Source organism: Columba livia, chromosome 2 (assembly GCF_036013475.1).
Source record: "Columba livia isolate bColLiv1 breed racing homer chromosome 2, bColLiv1.pat.W.v2, whole genome shotgun sequence".
Lineage (NCBI taxonomy): Eukaryota > Metazoa > Chordata > Aves > Columbiformes > Columbidae > Columba > Columba livia.
Window position 1 is genome coordinate 154,857,778 of NC_088603.1, and position 19,566 is coordinate 154,877,343.

The 19,566-nt window shown below is 41.5% G+C and overlaps 1 protein-coding gene across 4 annotated transcripts in view; it reads right to left on the reverse strand.

Annotated features, from left to right (window-relative positions):
* ZFAT (zinc finger and AT-hook domain containing) overlaps nt 1-17,929 on the reverse strand; it is a 144,114-nt gene extending 126,185 nt beyond the window's left edge. The window contains exons 1-4 of one of the 4 annotated variants that reach the window (XM_065054459.1): nt 17,676-17,929; nt 14,761-14,928; nt 6,175-6,360; nt 4,360-4,447 (exon numbers count right to left, since the gene is read on the reverse strand). In XM_065054459.1, coding sequence (XP_064910531.1) covers nt 4,360-4,378 — 19 coding nt within the window. In that variant the 5' untranslated portion in view covers nt 4,379-4,447; nt 6,175-6,360; nt 14,761-14,928; nt 17,676-17,929. The other 3 variants (XM_065054461.1, XM_065054458.1, XM_065054460.1) reach the window with 3 other exon arrangements.
* Nucleotides 17,930-19,566: the final 1,637 nt, after the last annotated feature.

Genomic DNA, 19,566 nt, shown 5'->3' on the forward strand with positions numbered 1-19,566 from the left:
AAGTGGCTAATCCAAGATCATTTTGCTTTCAAAGTGAGCTTAAAAACCAACCAAACAAAAGAAACCCACCAAAAAAACCCACAACACAAATTCGAGAAATACATCTACCACACTACTGAGTTACACTCACAAAAATCCCAACTAATAGGTTAACCAGCAATTAAGAACAGAACAATGAAGAATATTAGTGCTCTTCAATGTATTTCTTTAGATTGTAAACTATTGCAGCAGGGTAGCTACATCACAGTGCATTCACCATAAGAGAAACCTGAACAACCAGACCTATGAACTTAAGGGAAACATAAACAGGTTGAATGTATTAGGCCAGATTTCACACAAAGGCTCCATCCCTTTCTTTACGTTACCTATCAAAAAATTTTGAAGATACAAACTCAATGGGTTTAATATATAACTCAACATTGCTGTCCACAGTATATTTCTGATTTCATAGTTTCAGCTATTTACCTTTCTCTTTTGGTCCCTCTTAGAGGAATTTTTGCCTCATTCCTAGTAAAGAGCTACTATGAAAGTAGGTTGTTTAATCTGATAAGATTCTTGGACATACTTAATTAGAAACTATTAAAACAAATCACTTTAAATATTATATAGCTACCTCTACATGACATGATGTTAGCCTGGAAAGTCTTCCAGTTCCTAATTTGAGCCCACTGTCTGCCTTGTCTTCTCTCTATTCCAAGATGACAGAGTCATCTGCAGAAAATGAACTCTTGCTTTTTAAAAGTGTCTTTAAGATTCAGATGATCCTCCAGTCTGGAAAACACAAAGTTCAGACTACTGAATATACGATAACTGGTGTGATCACCTCTTAAAGAGAGTGGAAGGCAGAAGCAGGAGGGCAAAAAACAACCCTAAGACTTGACAAGAAACAGAAACAAAGAACACATTTAATAGATGTTCTTTGCAGCAGTATCAAAGGATACACACCAATAAATCAGGCTTTATTTCCAGCAGCAAGTTTTCAAAAAATGTTGAAGCCCTCTGTGTCTGCTGACCCAAATACAGCCAAGCATGAACAGAAAAACCTTCCTGAAAAGATGGAAACCAAAAATGCCATATAAATACACCATTTTTTAAGCTAGGTTTTTTGTGGTTTTGAGTGGCTATCAATTGAGACTGCTGTAGCAGACTCTGTGTCAATGACACATTTAGCACACTCCACTTAATGACTTCGCACTCACATTTGCAATGGTAATTCTCTGGTGATACCAGCTGCCAACAATAGTTCTCTGTGACACTATAATGGAAACAAGCTGAGAACTGCAAGGAAACATTCAGGCTGCGGAGCCCCTTTGCTCACCTGTCTGTTAACAGTGGCAGCCCAACAATTAATTCTACACCCTATTACTATGTTGCTGGAGAAGCTGGTAAGGGACAGGACACCAAGAGATCGACAGGCAACACAGGACAAATGTTCCCATTTTAATGGTAAGCCTGTGTGAACGCGTTCCAGTCCATGCAAATTAGTATAACTGTAAATATGAGAAATCCTGGCATTGTCACGCTGTTAATTTTGATAAGCAGAATCTAGAGATTGTTACTGTGGCCTTTGTGGAAGTCAGTGTCCCAGCAGCATCTTTGCTGTACAGAGTGAGCTCAACTTCTCTGTTGCAATTAATCCTGAAAGATATCAGACTGAAAAACTATCTGTACACCAGCATCAGTCCTAACCTTGCTCCCAGAGCATATAGCATTTTAAAAAGTTACTTGAAAGAAAATAAGCTGAACCTAGTTAGCATGCAAGTCACAAGCAACAGACAAGTGCACGGCACTTGGTTTTACAAAGCATCTTTGTCCTTATGCACAACTTAAAAAAAAGGTTAAATATTTGTTTTGCAATAATACCCAAAAGACCCATTCTTTTAAGTACAAATATATAGCCCGCTTCCACAAAGGAAACAGTCCACACAAAACCAGCATGTGATCATGGCATCCACTTCTGGATCAACGATATCAAAACCAAACCAAAACCCATACAATGTAAGTACCAAACACCTTCCAACTACTCTCAGAACTATTATGTCTATTTAAAATGCAGCTTTCACCAAGTTCTTTTGAGAAAATAATTTTCAGGATTTACTGACAGTAATTGAAAACAGACATAATGCACTGGACAAACAGTTCCTTTTGAAAACATTACTCCATAATCCTAAATCAATTCTACATAAGATCTGACCAACTTACGTAGAAAATTACTACTTTCGTAGTCTCTCTCTCTCAAATACCATTGCCTCTAGAATCAAGCCACCTCCTTCAATAATTTATAACACAAAAAGAATTAAAATAGACCTTCCTAGTCTGTAAATACGCCAGGAGTATATCTGACAAACCTGAGTCATGTTTTCCTACTTAGAGCAACGTAACATTTAGTCTTTAGACTACAATAAGAGGAGACACTTTTTTGGAGAAGACAACAAAAGCAACTTTTAGCAGGATTTTTTTTTCTAAATCATGAAATTAAGTTTTGATTCTCATACCAACTGTTAAAAATTTTGCTTATCAACTACCAAATGCTTTGGTCTACTTCTGCTGTATTCTACATGGAATTACCAGTATCATCTAGAAAACATGCCATGACATTCAGAGGGTTTCTGACAAGCAAAAAAAATGACCATAAAAGATGAGGTTTTTAGGGACATGGTTTAGTGCCAGTATTAGGTTAATGGTTGGTCATGATGATCTTGAGGGTCTCTTCCAACCAAAGTGACTCTATGATTCATACTCGAGTCTGAGAAAGTCAAAAGAGGAGGTGCAGACCACCACCAATTCTGGAAGGCACAGGGAGCGCGTCCATTTAGATTTCATTTTTCAAGATGTAGACAGAAATATAATAATTAACAGTTAAAGATTTAGCAAAAGCAGCAGGTACCCAACCAGCCCTACATGAAGCACTGGGGTCTACTTTGAAAGCTGAATGATACATTAACAAACTTGACTTCAGGACAGCCTTTGAGACAGTCTCCCACCCCAGCCTCACCCGGGAGCTGAGGAAATGTAACAAGGGCAAGTGCAAAGTCTTGCATCTGGGTAGGAACAACCCCATGTTCCAGTATAAATTGTAGAATAACCTGTTGGAGAGCAGTGTAGAGGAAAGGGATGTGGGGATCCTGTTGGACAGCAGGATGACCATGAAGCGGCTGAACCAGAAGCCAGCATCTCACTGTGGAGAAGGCAAAGCCCAGAGAGAACCGCAGGTGAAGGGTGAACGACTGGTGAAGGGACTTGAACATAAGACCTATGAGGAGAGGCTGAGGGAGCTGGGGTTGTTTAGTCTGGAGAAGAGGAGGCTTAGAGGTGACCTCGTCACTCTCTATAACTACCTGAAGGGAAGTTATAGCCAGGTGGGGATTGGTCTCTTCTCCCAGGCAGTCAGCAATAGGACAAGGGGACATGGGCTTAAACTCTACCAGGGGAAATTTAGGCTGGATATTAGAAAGAAATTCTTTACAGAGAGAGTGGTCAGGCATTGGAATGGCTGCCCAGGGAGGTGCTGGACTCGCCGTCCCTAGAGGTTTTTAAACTGAGATTGGACATGGCACTTAGTGCCATGATCTAGTCAATGGACTGGAGTTGGACCAAGGGTTGGACTCGATGATCTCTGAGGTCTCTACCAACCCAGTCGATTCTGTGATTCTGTGTGATTCTGTGAGGTGAGGGTGTCAGCCCTGCTCTGCCTGCCGCTGGCAAGGACACCCTGCAGACACAACAGCAATGGACACAAAAAGCAACATGGAAAATTCAGGTTGGACATGATGACAAAGTCTTTTCACTGGGAGGGTGGTGAAGCCCAGGAACAGGCTTCCCAGAGAGGCTGTGGATTCTCTGTCCTTTGGGGTTTTCAGGGCTTCATAGGACAAAGCCACAGCTGACCCCACCAAGTGCTGGTCAGAGTCCCGCTTTGGACAAGTGGATAGACCAGAGGCCTCCAGAAGTCCCATCTGACCATACTTAGAACTCCATGATCTCATTAATTCCTGTGATATGCTTCCAGCGGCTATAGCCTTGCTTAAATAGTTATCCTCAGTCATGGTGAAGTCAATAAGTCTTTGGAAAAGGTATTATGCATAGATGACATCAGTACTGACTTTGCTATAAATACCCAACTGTTATCAATAGAATAAAGTGCTAGCAGCTCCAACAGTTCTGGAAGCACAAATATTTCATGTTAAAACTATTTTAATCAGAGTGCCAAATAATCTATAGAGAAAATAGAAATTGCATACCTAAGCCTACTGAATTTAAATATGCTGCCAACCACCATCCCAGGGTCACCTTTGTAGATCACACTCAATGTTCTTCCAGAAAAAAACAACCTTCAAGATTGTTATTTTATGTCAGTACCTTTAAGAACAGGAAACATATAGAGATATTTTCACTTTGCTTGCTTGTAGAAGTTCCCTCAAACTTGAAAAACGCAGTAGAATGTTCCCTACAAGACATAATTTTGAACATTAAATTTTTAAAATGTCATTCTTAAGCAATATACAAGGATGCCTTACATTTGAAGACACGCTACAGATTTTTAGAGTCTCCATTTTTCCCTAACAAGTCTTAATTCTGTTTCCTCACAGTGTTAAATACAGCTTTTCAAATCACAATAAACTAAATATAGAAGATGGACAGCATGACCCAAACTGTTTATTTTATCACACCACAAATGCAGAGCTTTAGTGATAGTGACAATTAAACCAATTACAGTAAACAAACAGTTTGGAAGTAATTCAAGAGTAGGACTGACTCACTTCCAGGGCCACACAGATTAAGCAACAACTCAATGCAATAGATAAAACGGCTTGGTGAAGGGGAAACCTGTGTCATTCACCTGACATTATAATCCTGATTTTGGGGTACTTTTCGTCCAGTGAACCTTGAATTATTTCATGATGTCACTCGAGTTTCAAAATAAGAAAAGTACTTGATTTAATCACTAAGACTAGTAGCTAAAATGAACTCTCTCTTGCTTGCATTGACTGGGGTTTTTCACACCTCTTTGGTGAACCAGCCAATGTATTAATCTAAAGAAAAAAATAAATCCTACATCCCCATTGGCGGGTATTCCAACAGGAGCAGATCAGTAAAAACAGAACAGTTTGTGCTGAAGGCGATAGGCAAACTACATATATTCCAGGAGGTCTTGCTTCAAAATGAGCTCTCATCTCATACCTATGGTTTAAATAGTCTTAAAGCAAACGCATTAGCCCGATCCAGAAGCACACCTTTCCATTTTGTTTGATCCAAAAGAAGTTGACTTGCGTGTTCCACAAGAACTGCAGAATGGTAACTGGACACCATCAAAACAGTCACGTCAAAATTGCATTCCTGAACCCGATCAAAACATGAATGTAATTCACTATGTGACTTTTCAACTGCTGTGCAAGTTGAATCAGTTTAGCGAGACGTCTGCTGAGTGCCAAAGTAAATGGCAGAAGCAGCACATACGGCAGGAAATCCTTTCTAAAGCTTTAAGCCATTAGATAATTCAGCAATACAAATTAGAATAATATCCCAATGTAGTTTCAATTTGGCAACAAATTTTCTAAAAGAGATGGAAATTTACAGGTCCATTTTGGGGTTCATATCGATGTTCACAATGTCAAGAAATATTCTAAACCTGCATTGCCAAATGCTACCCAGGCAGGGCTACTTCTACTACATGGAGAGCCCCGCTCTGAGCAGGATTTCAAAGTATTTTGTAGGATCTGCTACAAATTATTGCTACATTCAGTCTTGGCTAAGTACTCAAAGAGAATTATTCAAGATTCATCATCTTCTCTGTTTTTCATATGAAACCAACTAACCAAAAAATAATCTGTTTCTTAGGGGAAAATAAAGAATCAGCAGCAAAGAAAACCCTTATCCAGCCTACAGTCATAGGCGTTCTGAAGATAACACCACACAGTTTTTCCAAAGTTAATCCTGAAGCAATTTTTATTAGCTGCATGTTAAGTCACAGAACCTAAGCACCTAAACTTTATGCACATTTGTAAAATACAGAGCAATGCATGAATGCAACAATTACATGCAGCCGAGATCTTTGTAACACCTCAAACAGAAAACAACCGTGCAATAAGAACATCATTTTGTGCAATTTAGTATTGCCTCCCTTAATGAGGGAGGCTGTTGCGCAATGACCATGCCAAAAACACGAATACTCACAGCACAGAGCTTGATTTCTGGTGCATTTTCAGGATGGTTTAAATTGAACATGGTAACAGAACGGTGGCGGAAGAGAAGTCCTGCTCTATGTCGGCCAGCTGAGAGATTCCTGCTTTCTCTTACAGGAATTTTATAATTTCATGATGCAAGTTACTTGGACAACCACTGTATTAGCTGCAAACTTTACTGGGAAAAGAAAAAAAGGAAAAATATTAGTTTTCTGCTACAGAAGGTAGACTGTCTCAGTTACTGGGTGGCAGTAAAATCCTCAGCAGTGACAGGACAAAGGTGCTGTATAGGGCAGGACTGGCTATTTGGGTGGCAATATAGTGTTAAATCAATATAGGTGAATTGTTTAACCACAATAAGAACCCTTCCCCACCACCTCCTCAAAAAAAGAGAGCAATACTTTTGATACCCCTGGTATCAATGTTTTGAGTGGGAACAGTAACACGAGCAAGCTGCACGTCTCATAATGACACAGTAAACAGCAAAAAAAAAGGAATTCGGCAACACGATGCTCCCTTAAAGCTTGTATCAACTTTACAATCGTTTGGATGTAGCTTCAATACTTCCATGCATTGCAACAAGAAACTATCATTTGAATGAAACAGCAGAGGAACATCAAATTGCCTTTCACTCTCGATATCAAAGTTCAGCCCAACTGCAGACTCCAACTCCTCGTAAATCAACTGAGCCGGATGCGCTTTTCCAAACGAAGGACAGTGTCACAAGTCTGTCTGTCTTTACCAACACCCCGCCTGTGGGTACATGGACAGTCCAGAAGGCATCCTGACCTCCGAGAGGCAAGGACAAACCAAAGGAATGCAACAATAAACAAAAATGTTTTTCAGTAGACACAGGCATCTCAAGCACTTAAGGCAAAACCTCCCTTGAAGAACTTGGCAGTATAATACATTTCTGAATGCTAATATTCCAAAAAATATTTGTGAAAACCTCTAACCAAGGATGTGGTTCAACCCTCCTTCGGTGTCTGGCTGGCTACTAACACATTAACGTAACTCCCTTCATGAGGTCAAGGGCACAGCTCTGCAGAACAGTTTGCATGGGAGACGCAAGCCAAGCCCAGCAGTGCAGCTCCCACACAAACGCATCACTAAGTCTGGAGTTTCTATACTATACTTTTGATTTTTATCAGGATTTTAAAGTGAACTTCACTAGAACCCAAAACAAAATCTCATTAAAACCAGGCATCTCCGCAAAACAAGCTAAAAAAGAGCCGCCCACCTCATTTCATGACACTTACAGATGTATTTACAAAAATAAAAAGAATAAGAAAACACATGACTCTTCAAAGGAATCCTGCCATACTCAGTTCACAAAAAAGATGATGTTCCCTGAAAGAGGTTTGAAGAACAAGGATGCTACAGCCCTTATCACTGATTTCACCTGCTGAAAGAGCTAAATGGTATCTTAATTCAGCTTTCCACAAGGGTTATGAGCTGCTTCAGTTGCTTTTTCTTATAAGCAAAAGGTAACTGAAGGTAACTGAAAGAAAGGTAACTGAAGAAAACTCTCAGGGTGTTTGGAGATTGGCTCCATTTGTACATCAGCTCTTTCTATGTTGTTTATCTGTAAGTGAGGGACAAGTTACCGAAAACACTTTTTACAAGTACCCACTACTTTTATGCTTCATTTGAGCGAACAACTGCAAATTCTCAGTGAACCTCCTTCAGTCAGTTTTGCAGAACTGTTACATCTCAGAGGTCAGTCGAGATCATTTTGTTCAACAGTAATGTTGTAAAAACATCAAGAAATTCCTCTAAGTAACCAATTCAAATAAAAAATAATAATGCAGCTATAGCATTTCTAAAATAAATATGTTCAGTGAAAACAGTTAAATAAAAGTAAATGTGTACAATGGGACCAGTGAAGGTACACTTAAGGAAATACTACAAAAACAGGCTTCCAGTCATTGCATAAAATTTACTTAACAACAGACCAAAACTCACCACAAAGCCAGAAGTCAGCTGCCTTAGGCTCCACTTATAAGAAAAAGCAACATAGTTGGCTCTATTTGTTAAACACTGTAAACAAATGAAATCTCACAAGCAATCTTTCGAATTCCAACTTAACTACAACACCATTTAAAAGCAGAACTCCTCAAATTAATTATAATCTCCAACTTAAAGCAGTAGCTTAAAAGACAGGGAACAGTGTTATCAATAGCCTGTACACCACGGTGCTTCAAAGTCCAATGATTTGTTCCAATTAACTGCATGTTATAAACTGTCTAAACAATTACAGAAAATTCTGCAATAGTACATTTCTACTGTATCTGTAAATTGACAGAAAACCAGTATTCACCTTTTCATTAAAGGCAGGTGAAAAGAAAACCACTCCCCTTTTCATAAAAGAAAAATCATTAATGATTAAGAGTCTTTGAGAATTGCAGCAGAGATCTGGTTTTATTGGGATACCTGGTATTCTTAGGAGAAATTTAGAAGTAATACTGCACATAACAGCAATTCAAGCTGTGTAAAGGTCTTGTTTCTTAATTTAGGTATAGCCAAGAAGTATTATGAACTACAACAATAAGGAACTTGCCACTGAATTTATGTTGCATAAGAAAGAGCAACACATAAATCAGTACTTCTCCCTGATATTGTAGCGTGCAACTTCACATCAACATGCAGAATCACAAATTCAATCAGGTTGTCAGAACCAAGGAATGTTTCAGTATGTGGATTCCTTTTAATTTCCTGAGATTTTACAGCATCTAGTTAATATTTGGCACAGCCTGACTTTTAACTGAACCACCAGCTTGACGGTTCCCGATCCAGCTAATGTGCTTATCACAACAAGTCATTTAGTCGGCATATCCAAAGCGAAAAAAACCTCACTGTAAAATTTTAATTAGGTTTTTGAACTCAAAGCAGTCCTACCTTTGAAATCAAATGAAAAATACAAAGACCAATCACTCATGCCTAACTACATAATATCTGAGGATATAAGCTACTACGCTTATTTTGTAATTATAATATTAAAAGCACTGGATCAGAAGTGGTAAGTGGAAAAAAAAAGCAGGGGATGGGCAAGAGTCAAAATAGACAGATATGCATTTTAAGTAAAGAAAATATCGCAAGTCTCCTTGTTAAAGAATTTGCCTTGTATCTCAACTGATTCAAGTTCTGAAGACAACAAGCTCTGTTTGGAGTATTCTTTTCTGCTATAAAGGCTATAGATCCGGTATACCAATCTTCATAAAGCTCTGAAAGTCACCTTAACCTCCCTTGATATTTCCTTGAAACACTCTTGATATATTCAGAACAAGACGAGGGACAGGTTGCAGAAGTAGCTTCTCTGATACCAGAACATTCCCAGTGTTCTGGTGACCGGAAAGTGCCTGAACCCATCAGCAAATGGTTTAGTGATCCAGCCAAGGGGACGTGAAAATGAAGATGGACCTACAGGGAGATCAGAGTTGGGCTCACAGAACCATCATCAAGAAAAACATTATTGAAAACACTGCCTTTGTTTTATTGAGATAAAGTATACACCTGTCAAACTAATATTAAAAATTAGTTAGCTGTAGTATTTCTTGTCTTAACCTAATTTAATGGAAAAAGTGTGTTACTTATCCCTCTAGAAGTGAGAGCAATATTGATCACTCCTAAGTTAAAGTTTCACTGGTAAAGTTTACTGAACAATAAATTAAGACAAAACTCCAAAAGAAGTAGATTGAAGGGCAGTGATGAGAAAGAATATTTATTTACAAGGAAGATCTGCATATAATCAGATCATTTAGCTACAAAGTTTATCAACAGTGCTAATAATGTATCAGGTGGTCTATAAAAGATAAAGATACTCTCAGAAAACAATAGGTTAACAAAACACACTGCACTAAGCCTATGAGTACGTTTAAGAATGTATGTTGAAATAATGATGCACATCAAATATGGACCAGTCATCCAGCAGAATGAATTTGGACAAAAAGAAAGACCACCAGCCTTTAAGCACAAAGGTTCCCATCTCCAGGAAGAGCTTTGTCAGAGCACTTTTAAGGATGAGGCAAAAGAAAGGAAGATGTGATGGAAAACTCATAGCATTTTTTACTTAAAATACTTAACCAGTGCTACCACTGATGAGAGACTATTGCTAGGAGTCCAACAGCTGAGGCATGCCCTAGAAATTCCAGGTAACAGCAGCTAGACAGGTCACCATCTGCTTAAACCAGAACAGAGTTTTCAGTCTGTTCTATTTTACCCGTCTGTTTCTAATTTCTACCTTAGTAAATACCTCTGCCCCCTATTATACTATTCTGTTTGCCTGGTACCGAGGATATGGGCAAAGGAGACAGTTCGGTGAAGGTTTCAAAAGAGAAAAAGTCAGCAGCCCTGACCGGTCTGTACGCTGGGATATAAGCTTAGGAAGTTCATATGCATTTTCCGCCAAGCAGCAGAGGGTCAGCAATGCATCTTCTGTTGCCAAGCGTCAGCTTTGGGAAACAGCACTCTCCAGAAGGCACAAATTTGAGCCTTTTCTGTAGGTTATCAACAGTATACAACATACCTCACACCACTCACCCAAAACTGTGGACTCGTGATTTCTGCACATAGAAGCACACAGCACATTGAGCACTCTAAATGATGGACTGAGCACTTTAAGACAACGCACAGAAAAGAGCTCAGTCTTCAGGAACATTTAGGAATGCTTTGAACGTCAGAAGAACGCCAAGTCTGCATTTGGCTGAACCATGCTAGATCTGCAGCGAAAACAATGAAGTGAATAAAGTCCTCTGAGGCTCATCTGGAATTTTGATTTATTATACTCATTTTAAGCCTCTGATGTTCATTCTCCACACAGCTCTTACACAGCAAAAGATTTGGTTTGGACTTATTATTTCTATATAAAATGCCCGCATTCTCACAAATTACACTAATACCACTTTGGTATCTAACACTGTGTTGATGGAGTGTGAAACATGGGAATTAAACAGCCTTCTAGAAGTTCAGCCTCCTCGTTTCCCACAGGATTCAACATGCCTTCAGACATGAAACAATCTTATCTAGGGCACTTCTTGTGAATATTTTAATATTTTTTTTCCTTTATCTTTCTACCCATTTCTGCAGAAATATAAACCTAGTTTTCTCAGGCTTCTTGTGCTATTAAAACTCTTTGCTTGTGTTGTTCAGACTGCGGCATCCTAAGACGACAGTATAGAAGGAGCAAACTAATATTACTGAGGGGTAACTTCAGGCGAAGAAAACTTATCTGTTCTAAATAAATTTTAAACTGCAAGGTGAGTTGTGCTGCTTCTCATTAAGTGCCAGCTCAGAGAGAGATCTGCCTATTGGGTAGGAGTGCATTCTCCAGTTGGACCAGTTCACTGTTATTCTAACTTATAGAATTCCCTAAAGAAGAAAAAAGCAGGAACATTTTGAAGTAAATATGAACAGGAAAGACTGTAATTGCTATTGTATTGACAAAGTTACCGACAGGCAGATCAAGAGGATCTAAAACACTCTTATATCTGTATGCCTTATTATTATTATTATTATTATAAATTGATATTTTAATCTTTTTGAAGCAAGAAACAGCAGGGGAGGATTCTTCCGTCTCCTTTTATTTTGTATAATCCTTAGCATTGTGCTACGTGTTACAGCATCAATCATTCATCAGTACAACCATCCCTTTGTTCTTCTTTACCTTCTTCACTCCAACGGTGCCTCAAAGCAACAATATGGAAAGGATCCCTGAGCCAGGCAATGAACAGTTAAGCTAAACAGCCACCCAAAAAGTTTTCAAACAAGCTATATAAAATAAACTATGTAAACAAATTATCACAAATACTTCTTGATTTCAGAAAAATTAAAAAAAAAAATCCATAGTCATGCAGCACATCCATATTATCCAGGCACTAATATTATTCCGTATTATGCATGTCAAATGTAGATCTGAACAAACTTGTAGGTCAAGCCTATAAAACTGAACAGTTTTGTTTTTTTTAAGGTTTTCCAGTCCAGAGAGTTCCAAAAGAACTATCTATCTACTCATCCCCGAAGCTCCCTCTGACAATGGCAAGCATGTTTCCACCATTGTATATGCTTCCCAATGCACCATTTTTACCTCTGTTCCATATATCACAACATGAAAAGTCCCTATCATGTAAACTAAACCAAAAATACAAGCAGCGTGCAAACAGCACTCACCCCCAGTCTATGGAGTTTGTTCTCAATCTGATTATTCACCTGTTTTGTACTGGCTGCCATCTGCCCACTCCTCCTCCTGTCTCTGGCACAGACTTTTTGCCACCTCTTAAGCCTTTTTTTTCCTCCCTTCTTTCTTTCTTTGCACCATCCTGCACACTTCTTCCAGGTCACTGATACATACAGTGAATAAACTTAATGCAAGATCACTCCCTGGGGCTTCCCAGTCATTACTTTTCAAATCTGCTCCAATGGAGAGAAGGTTTTGCCATGTAACACTCAAAAAACCTATATACTTATTTCCTATCTTTAGATATATTTATATACATAAAATATGTTCACAAAGTATACATATTAAATGTGAATATAAATATATTTACATAGATATTTAAGACAAGAAATAGATTCAAAACCAAGTCAGCCACTACTTACACTTATTTTCCCATTTAAACTGCAGCAAGAGCATTAATCACCAGTAGATACATACAAGAGCAGGCATGCAGGTATTTTTATTTTAGGCAAACAATCCACTGCCTCATAGAAATTAGCAGTTGTCTCTATTAACTCTACGGCTGTTATAGCCAAATCTTATCACGTGCTGAAAAGGATGCTGGGATTAATTATGTAGTTCCAATCTGGCCCTTTTATTAGTATCAGGAATGTCCGTTTCGTAAGCTGTACATGGCAGTCACTTAAAACTCCATCTGGCTTTTTTTATTTACACCAGGAACTTCCGTGCTAAGAGTTCATGAATATATTCACTGCACTGATCTTTTTTTTCCCCCTCCAGAAAAAAATAAAGCTTTCAACAAAACACTTAAGCAAAAATGAATCTGTAAATGCCTGTTGGCATTTGGAATTTATAAAGTAACAAAGGAAGATTCCATGCTTCTTTAAATAAGGAGAATTTGTTTTTAAAAACATGTAGAAAATAAATTCAAAAGAGCTTTCACTTTGTCTGCCACTGACCTTTAGACCTGACACCCACTGCATCCTGTGGGAAACTTCTTCCAAGAGCCAACTTGCTTATAAATATTTTAGCAGATTTAAGCAACCAGACTACATTTGACTACATCTACAGAATGAAAAGGCTGTTGAACAATGACAAATTGTATATGGACTTTCATATTCACATAAATATCTGTAAAGAAATAAAACATAATGCAATGGAATCTTGAATGTGCTACATGCAGGTGCTTTTGAAGTTGTTTTTGTTACAATGTTCACTTGTACAGCTGCTACAAGTCTCTGCTAAAACATATAAAAAAGCATTGCTGTCCATTTTTCTGCATATGGTTTTGAAAGATTTGTGAATCTTCCAAAAATAACAAAAGCATTTAAAAAAAAAAAAAAGCTCATGCATTCCTAGATTTGTGTGATAAAAGCAATAGTGATAATTCAATTCCCTGCTCAAAATGAAAATTCAAGTCCCTCTTAGATGTTTTGCCAATAAATTTCCTTAAACTCTGCAAGAACAGCTCACTTAAAGGAATTTTGTTTAGCTTTCAAGTGTCAAAGCACTGCACCTGTTCCTTTTCAGTTAACCAGCCTCCTTGTCAAGTCTCTTATTCCTCTTGTTTCTCCACTAGGATGAGAAATTGTTTTGCGCGGTATGGAACAGATCCCTTGCGGAAAGTCACAGGAAGGATTTCTTTGTTACTTCCGCACCCAGGTGCGCTTCTCCTCCACATCAACCCTTTGCCCCTTCTGTATACGGTTCTACTGCAGAGCTGTACGTCCTGTACAATCACATACAGGACTCTGCTACATCAGTGCTCAGATCCAGCTGCTCAAAACAAGCTGTGGAGCCAGACAAGGACAACCATGTTCACCAAGACAGGTAACCAGGAATTTGGCTGCCTCACACTGTTAGAGAACAAAAGCAGCTACAGTATATTTAAGAAACTTTTTTTAACTGAAACATTAGATACTGTTCAAAGAAGATGCCTGATTACTTAGAATTGAACTATAAACATTGTGTTACTGCAGGATTTTATGCCAGCAGTTTTGAGCTAGATTTAGCAAGCACAAAAACCAGAAGGAATGTTTTGGAAAGCTTATAATGGAGGGTTTGCTTCAATTTCACCCATCAAGTGACAGTATCTTCATTAAGCATGACTAAGTGCTAACTACAAGAACAAGTATTTGAAGGCACAATTCCTCTTGAGGACCTTGTAATAAGAAGTGCATAGCAATAGTATATAAAAGCCTTTATTTTCCGGTCTTAATATTACTGAAGCTTCTGTTGAAACTTTAGTCCTTTGGTTTTTTTATGGCTGTTTTATCACCGGCCATCAAAACTGCATTAGTGGTCCAGCTATGTACGATACAGATCAAAGCTTCCATCCCATAAAACCCCTCTCTCACGGTTATCTCTAGAGCCACATAACTTCCCAGCGGTTACAGTTCCCATTACCAAAAGGAGCAGGAGGACCAGCTGTGTCTCCCTCCAAGTTATTCCTCTGATGTCTCCTAGGAGGTCAGTATTACGCTCCTGGCACAGATCTCTTCGGCACGCTGGTCAGAAATTTGCATGTAGACATTTGAGACAACAAGCAGCCGGTAACTACTCAGCTCTCGAAACCTACAGTAAGATAACGCCAATGAATTTCCACGCACAAGAACAGCAGGACAGGATGTACAGGGCAGGATTACATAAAGCACGAGGCGCTGCTGGGAACCCACAACAGCAAGAGCATAAATGGCTCAGGAAAATGCTGATGTCACTCGTATACGTTTGGGTTGTGCTGGCCAAGTGTCTCAGATCCTAAAATCGGCCTTTCTAGCTGTTTTTTAAAACCTCGCAGTTAGCTCTGTTTTAATGAGATCTTGAAAAATAACTTGTTCTCAAAAACTTGTGTGTCTTCCTAATATTAAGATGAGAGATAAAATTACAAAATCCAAGAAGACCCTAGATTTACTGTAGCACTTACAAGGAAGAATCTGAATAAAAACAGAAAATATAACGGAGAACTGGAAAAAAACATGTAATCATGTACACACATCTTTGTTCCTAATACTTACTGAAAAAACAGTTGAAGCACAACTTATCCATGTTAAAATATGACCTACACGAACCTACAGTGACTTACAGGAGTTACCGGGTGAGCCCTCCTTGCATAAATTAAAGATGCCTAAGGGTAGCCATGAAACTAGGTATTTGATTTTTCCAGGGCACCTACATATTATAAACTAACAATGAATTGCTTTCAATTTTGTTAAGAAAAAAGAAAACAAAACAAAACAACAAAATCCTACAACAATCCTAACTGTGCTGCGCTTACCTCCTCCTCCTCCACACAAAGCTTTCCTATTTAATGTTTAAACTGATTATGGAAGTTTTGTACTAACTTGAGTGTACAAGTGAGAAACTACAGATCAAATTGCTTTCAAAAAAAACGTAAGATATCAGTTAAGCAGTGCTTGTGCTTCTTCCTGGTGTACAAATAATCTAGCTGCACAAGTTAGTATAAAGCACAACAGTAAAGATGGAATACTTAGCCACTCAGGTCAGTATTCCCAGCTTTCACCAGTTATCGCAGTGGGTGTGCATCACTTCTGAGCAGCACGTGAACCACAACAGGTAACTCCTTCACAGTTCTGGGACTTCAGTATTGAAGTTTTGCCTATGAATTTGCCTAGAATTTTCTGTAGAGAGCATCATATAAGACAAGAGGGAAAATACCGTTCCTAAAAGTGAACTACTCAGTTTACCTTTCATTACACATGTAAGGAACTTATTGTCATTCCCTTTAGTATTTTCTTGCAAATACAGGGGCACCCTGAGATTGCATCGAGTTAATGCAACTACCCAACCCTGGCATGTACAACCTAGTAGTGTCACAGAAAGTTACAAACCAATACTTAAGTAATTTCTTCACCATATCAAGTATATCAAAACGCCTGTCTTCCAGTTCCCTACCAAAACACCAAACCTAACACCATATAGCTCAGAGATGCCAACTATCGGAGGTAATCAGCCACATTACAAATTCACAAGGCTTCCTTAACACTGAAAGAGGACACCAGCTTTGTTCTAGACAAACTGGGCAAAAAATACCCCACAAACAATATGCAGTGTGGAATGGCAGCCCTTTAAAAGTATATTAGAGCACACACTTCATAAAAATATGAAGTGTAAGATGACCACACAGTGCACATCATGCAATACAGCAGCTTATTAAACGTCTCTTTAAGCAAGTGCCTGTTCCCATCAAAGGGCAGCTACTACAGGAAAATTCTGCAAGCAAAACAATCATACCCTGGCTACAGCCTCTGTTTCTGTAATAGAAATAACATCAGTATCTATCTGTTATTATTATAGCAGATAAGCATTTCACAGTCATCAGTATATTTATTCACAGTACGGTTTTGGAAAGCACCGCTACTCCTGATTCATAAGCAAACAGAGGACTCGTGCAGAAAGACTGATCCAAGGTCACAGAGTAAGTCTATGGTAAAGCAAGAAACTTCACCTGGTCTTGCCTTCACGCAACTAACACTTTCTAGTGAGTCATTTCTGCTCCTCTCAATCATTCTCTGAATATGAAAAGACAACAGACTGCCTGTGGCATCCAAACTCTGCACACTAATAGCAGCTTCACTCCAGGGTTTTCTGAAAAATAATAATTAAAAAAACAAAAATCATGGCCAAGGACCTTGTTCTATACTGTCACAGAATCCTACTTCAGCACTGAGCTGCTATGGGCAAAAGGGGATATATGTGTGTACATATATATATGTATATATATAATTATGTAGTCTGCCTAGTTTGTGATCCAGCTCTCTCACTGAAGAAAAAACAACAGTCTTGAATAGTTTCACTCACTCACACCACAGACCACCGGACAAGGGCAAAGTGCAGGGAGGAAGGGACAGTCAGCTCGGGAGACAAGTTATGCAAAGCTGGGGGCCGGGGCGGGGGGCAGAAGTCCCTACAGCCCACCGAAAAGACTAAAAAAATCAAACCCAACAAAAAACTTCTGTTCCCAGGTCAACGGGGTCACCGCGCGGTGAGGGGGGAGCAGGGGAGGACGGTCCCCGAGGGCGGTGTGGTGGGAAATGGACCCACGGAGGGGCTCGGTCAAGGGTGCGGGGGGCGGGGTGACCTCCCCTCCCGGCCCGCAACGTGCAGCGGGGCTCCCCACAGGCTCCCCCATCGCCAGGGGACGGGAGGCCGCAAATTCTCCACTACCCTCCCCCCCCACCCCGCCCCTCGGAGGGCACAGGCGCTCCCCGCCTCCGCCCCCCCGCCCCCGGGCCCCTTCACCTTCTCCGCTCCAGGCCGCGGCCTGTCCCCCGCCCCAGCCGGGCGGCCCCGCTCCTCCATACCTGTGAGACGGGGTGGCCGGCTACGCCGCGGGGACGGCCGGGGCTGCCTCGCCCGGCCCGCTCGCAGCTCCCCCGCCGGCGGCCGCCGCCCTCGCTCGCCCGACAGATCCCTCGAAGCCGCCCGGCCCGGTTCAGCCCAGCTCGGCCCCCGCCCCGGCGCGGCCGCGTCTCCCCCTTCGCCTTCAGTTTGACCTTTTCCGTGTCTCCGCTCGCCGTCCCCGACACACTTTGACGTCACTCCCATGGCAACCAATCCCCGCCCCCTTCCAGCCCCCGCTCTTCTCAACGGACGCACGCACGCAAACTCATGCGCGCACGCGCTGCGCGGCGAGGGGCGGGGCCGCCTCCCTCGCGGCCAATGAGCGTGCGCCGAGGCGCTGCCCCCCCGCCCCGCCGCTGGCGCGCACCCTGAGCGTGCGGGATGCGCGGTGCGCGCGGTATTCGGTGAGCGGTGCACGTGGTGTACGTAGTGTACGGGGTGCGCAGGTTGCACCGAGCAGGGTGTATATGGTGGACGGGGTGCGCAGGTTGCACCGAGCAGGGTGTGTGTGGTGTACAGGGTGCGCAGGTTGCACCGAGCAGGGTATATATGGTGTACAGGGTGTGCAGCGTGCAGGCTGTGTATGGTGTGTGCGGTGCATGAGGTGCGGGGTGTGTGGAATGCGTGCTCTGTGGACCGCGGTGTGCGCTGTGTGCGTGCACGGTGCACTGTGCACGTCATTTGCATTGCACTATATGCTGTGTTGCGAACATCACAGAGTCACAGAGTCACAGAATGGTTGGGGTTGGAAGGGAGCTCTGGAGATCATCCAGTCCAACCCACTGCTAAAGCAGGTTCACCAGAGCAGATCACACAGGAAGGTGTCCAGGTGGGTTTGAATGTCTCCAGAGAAGGAGACTCCACAACCTCTCTGGGCAGCCTGTTCCAGGGCTCTGGCACCTCAAAGGAAAGAAGTTTCTCCTCATATTCAGATGGAACCTCCCGTGCTTCAGCCTGTGCCCATTGCCCCTCATCCTATTGTTGGGCACCACTGAAAGGAGTCTGGTCCCATCCTCCTGACACCCACTCTTGAGGTATTGACAAGCATAAACAAGATCCCGTCTTCTCTTCTCCAGACTGACCAGACCCAGCTCTCCCAGTCTTTCCTTATAAGATGCTCCAGACCCCTCATCATACTAGTAACCGCACTTCACCGTTTTCACCCTGCAAACCGTGGAAATATTTGTCGGCGATGGAGGATTGGTGATGGAGCACGCGGGAGAGCACATCAGCAGGAAAGCTTACGTTCTCATGAGGGAGAGGTTGCGGTGGGAGCAGAGGTAGAGGGTGCGGAGCAGGAGCTGCAGCAATGCTGCACGTGGGTGCTGAGGAGCCGAGGGCAGAGCAGCGTGTTACAGCGAAGGCCTCTGAATCCTCAGTGGAAAGACAAGGGTGAGAGCGGGAGGACATGCTCTTTCACGTTCCTTAGTGGAGTCAATCCTTCCTCCTCTCCAGAGGGTGAAAGGAAATCTTGACACGAGTTTAAATGCTGACTTTTCTCTGCACACACACGCACAAGTTCAGCTAGTGCCATCACAGTTTCATAGAATCATAGAATGTCCTGACTTGGAAGGGACCCACAGGGATCACCGAGTCCAACTCCCGTCCCCGCATATGACAACCCCACAGTTCACACTGTGTGTCATGAGGACATTGTCCAAATGCTTCTTGAACACTGTCAGGCTTGGGGCCGTGACACCTCTCTGGGGAGCCTGTTCCAGTGTCCAGCACCCTCTGTTCCAGTGTCCAGCACCCTCCTAATGTCCAACATAAACCCGCCCCAGCACATCTTCCTGCCATTCCCTTGGGTTCTGTCATTGGTCACCATTGGTCGCCTGCTCCTCTCCGTCT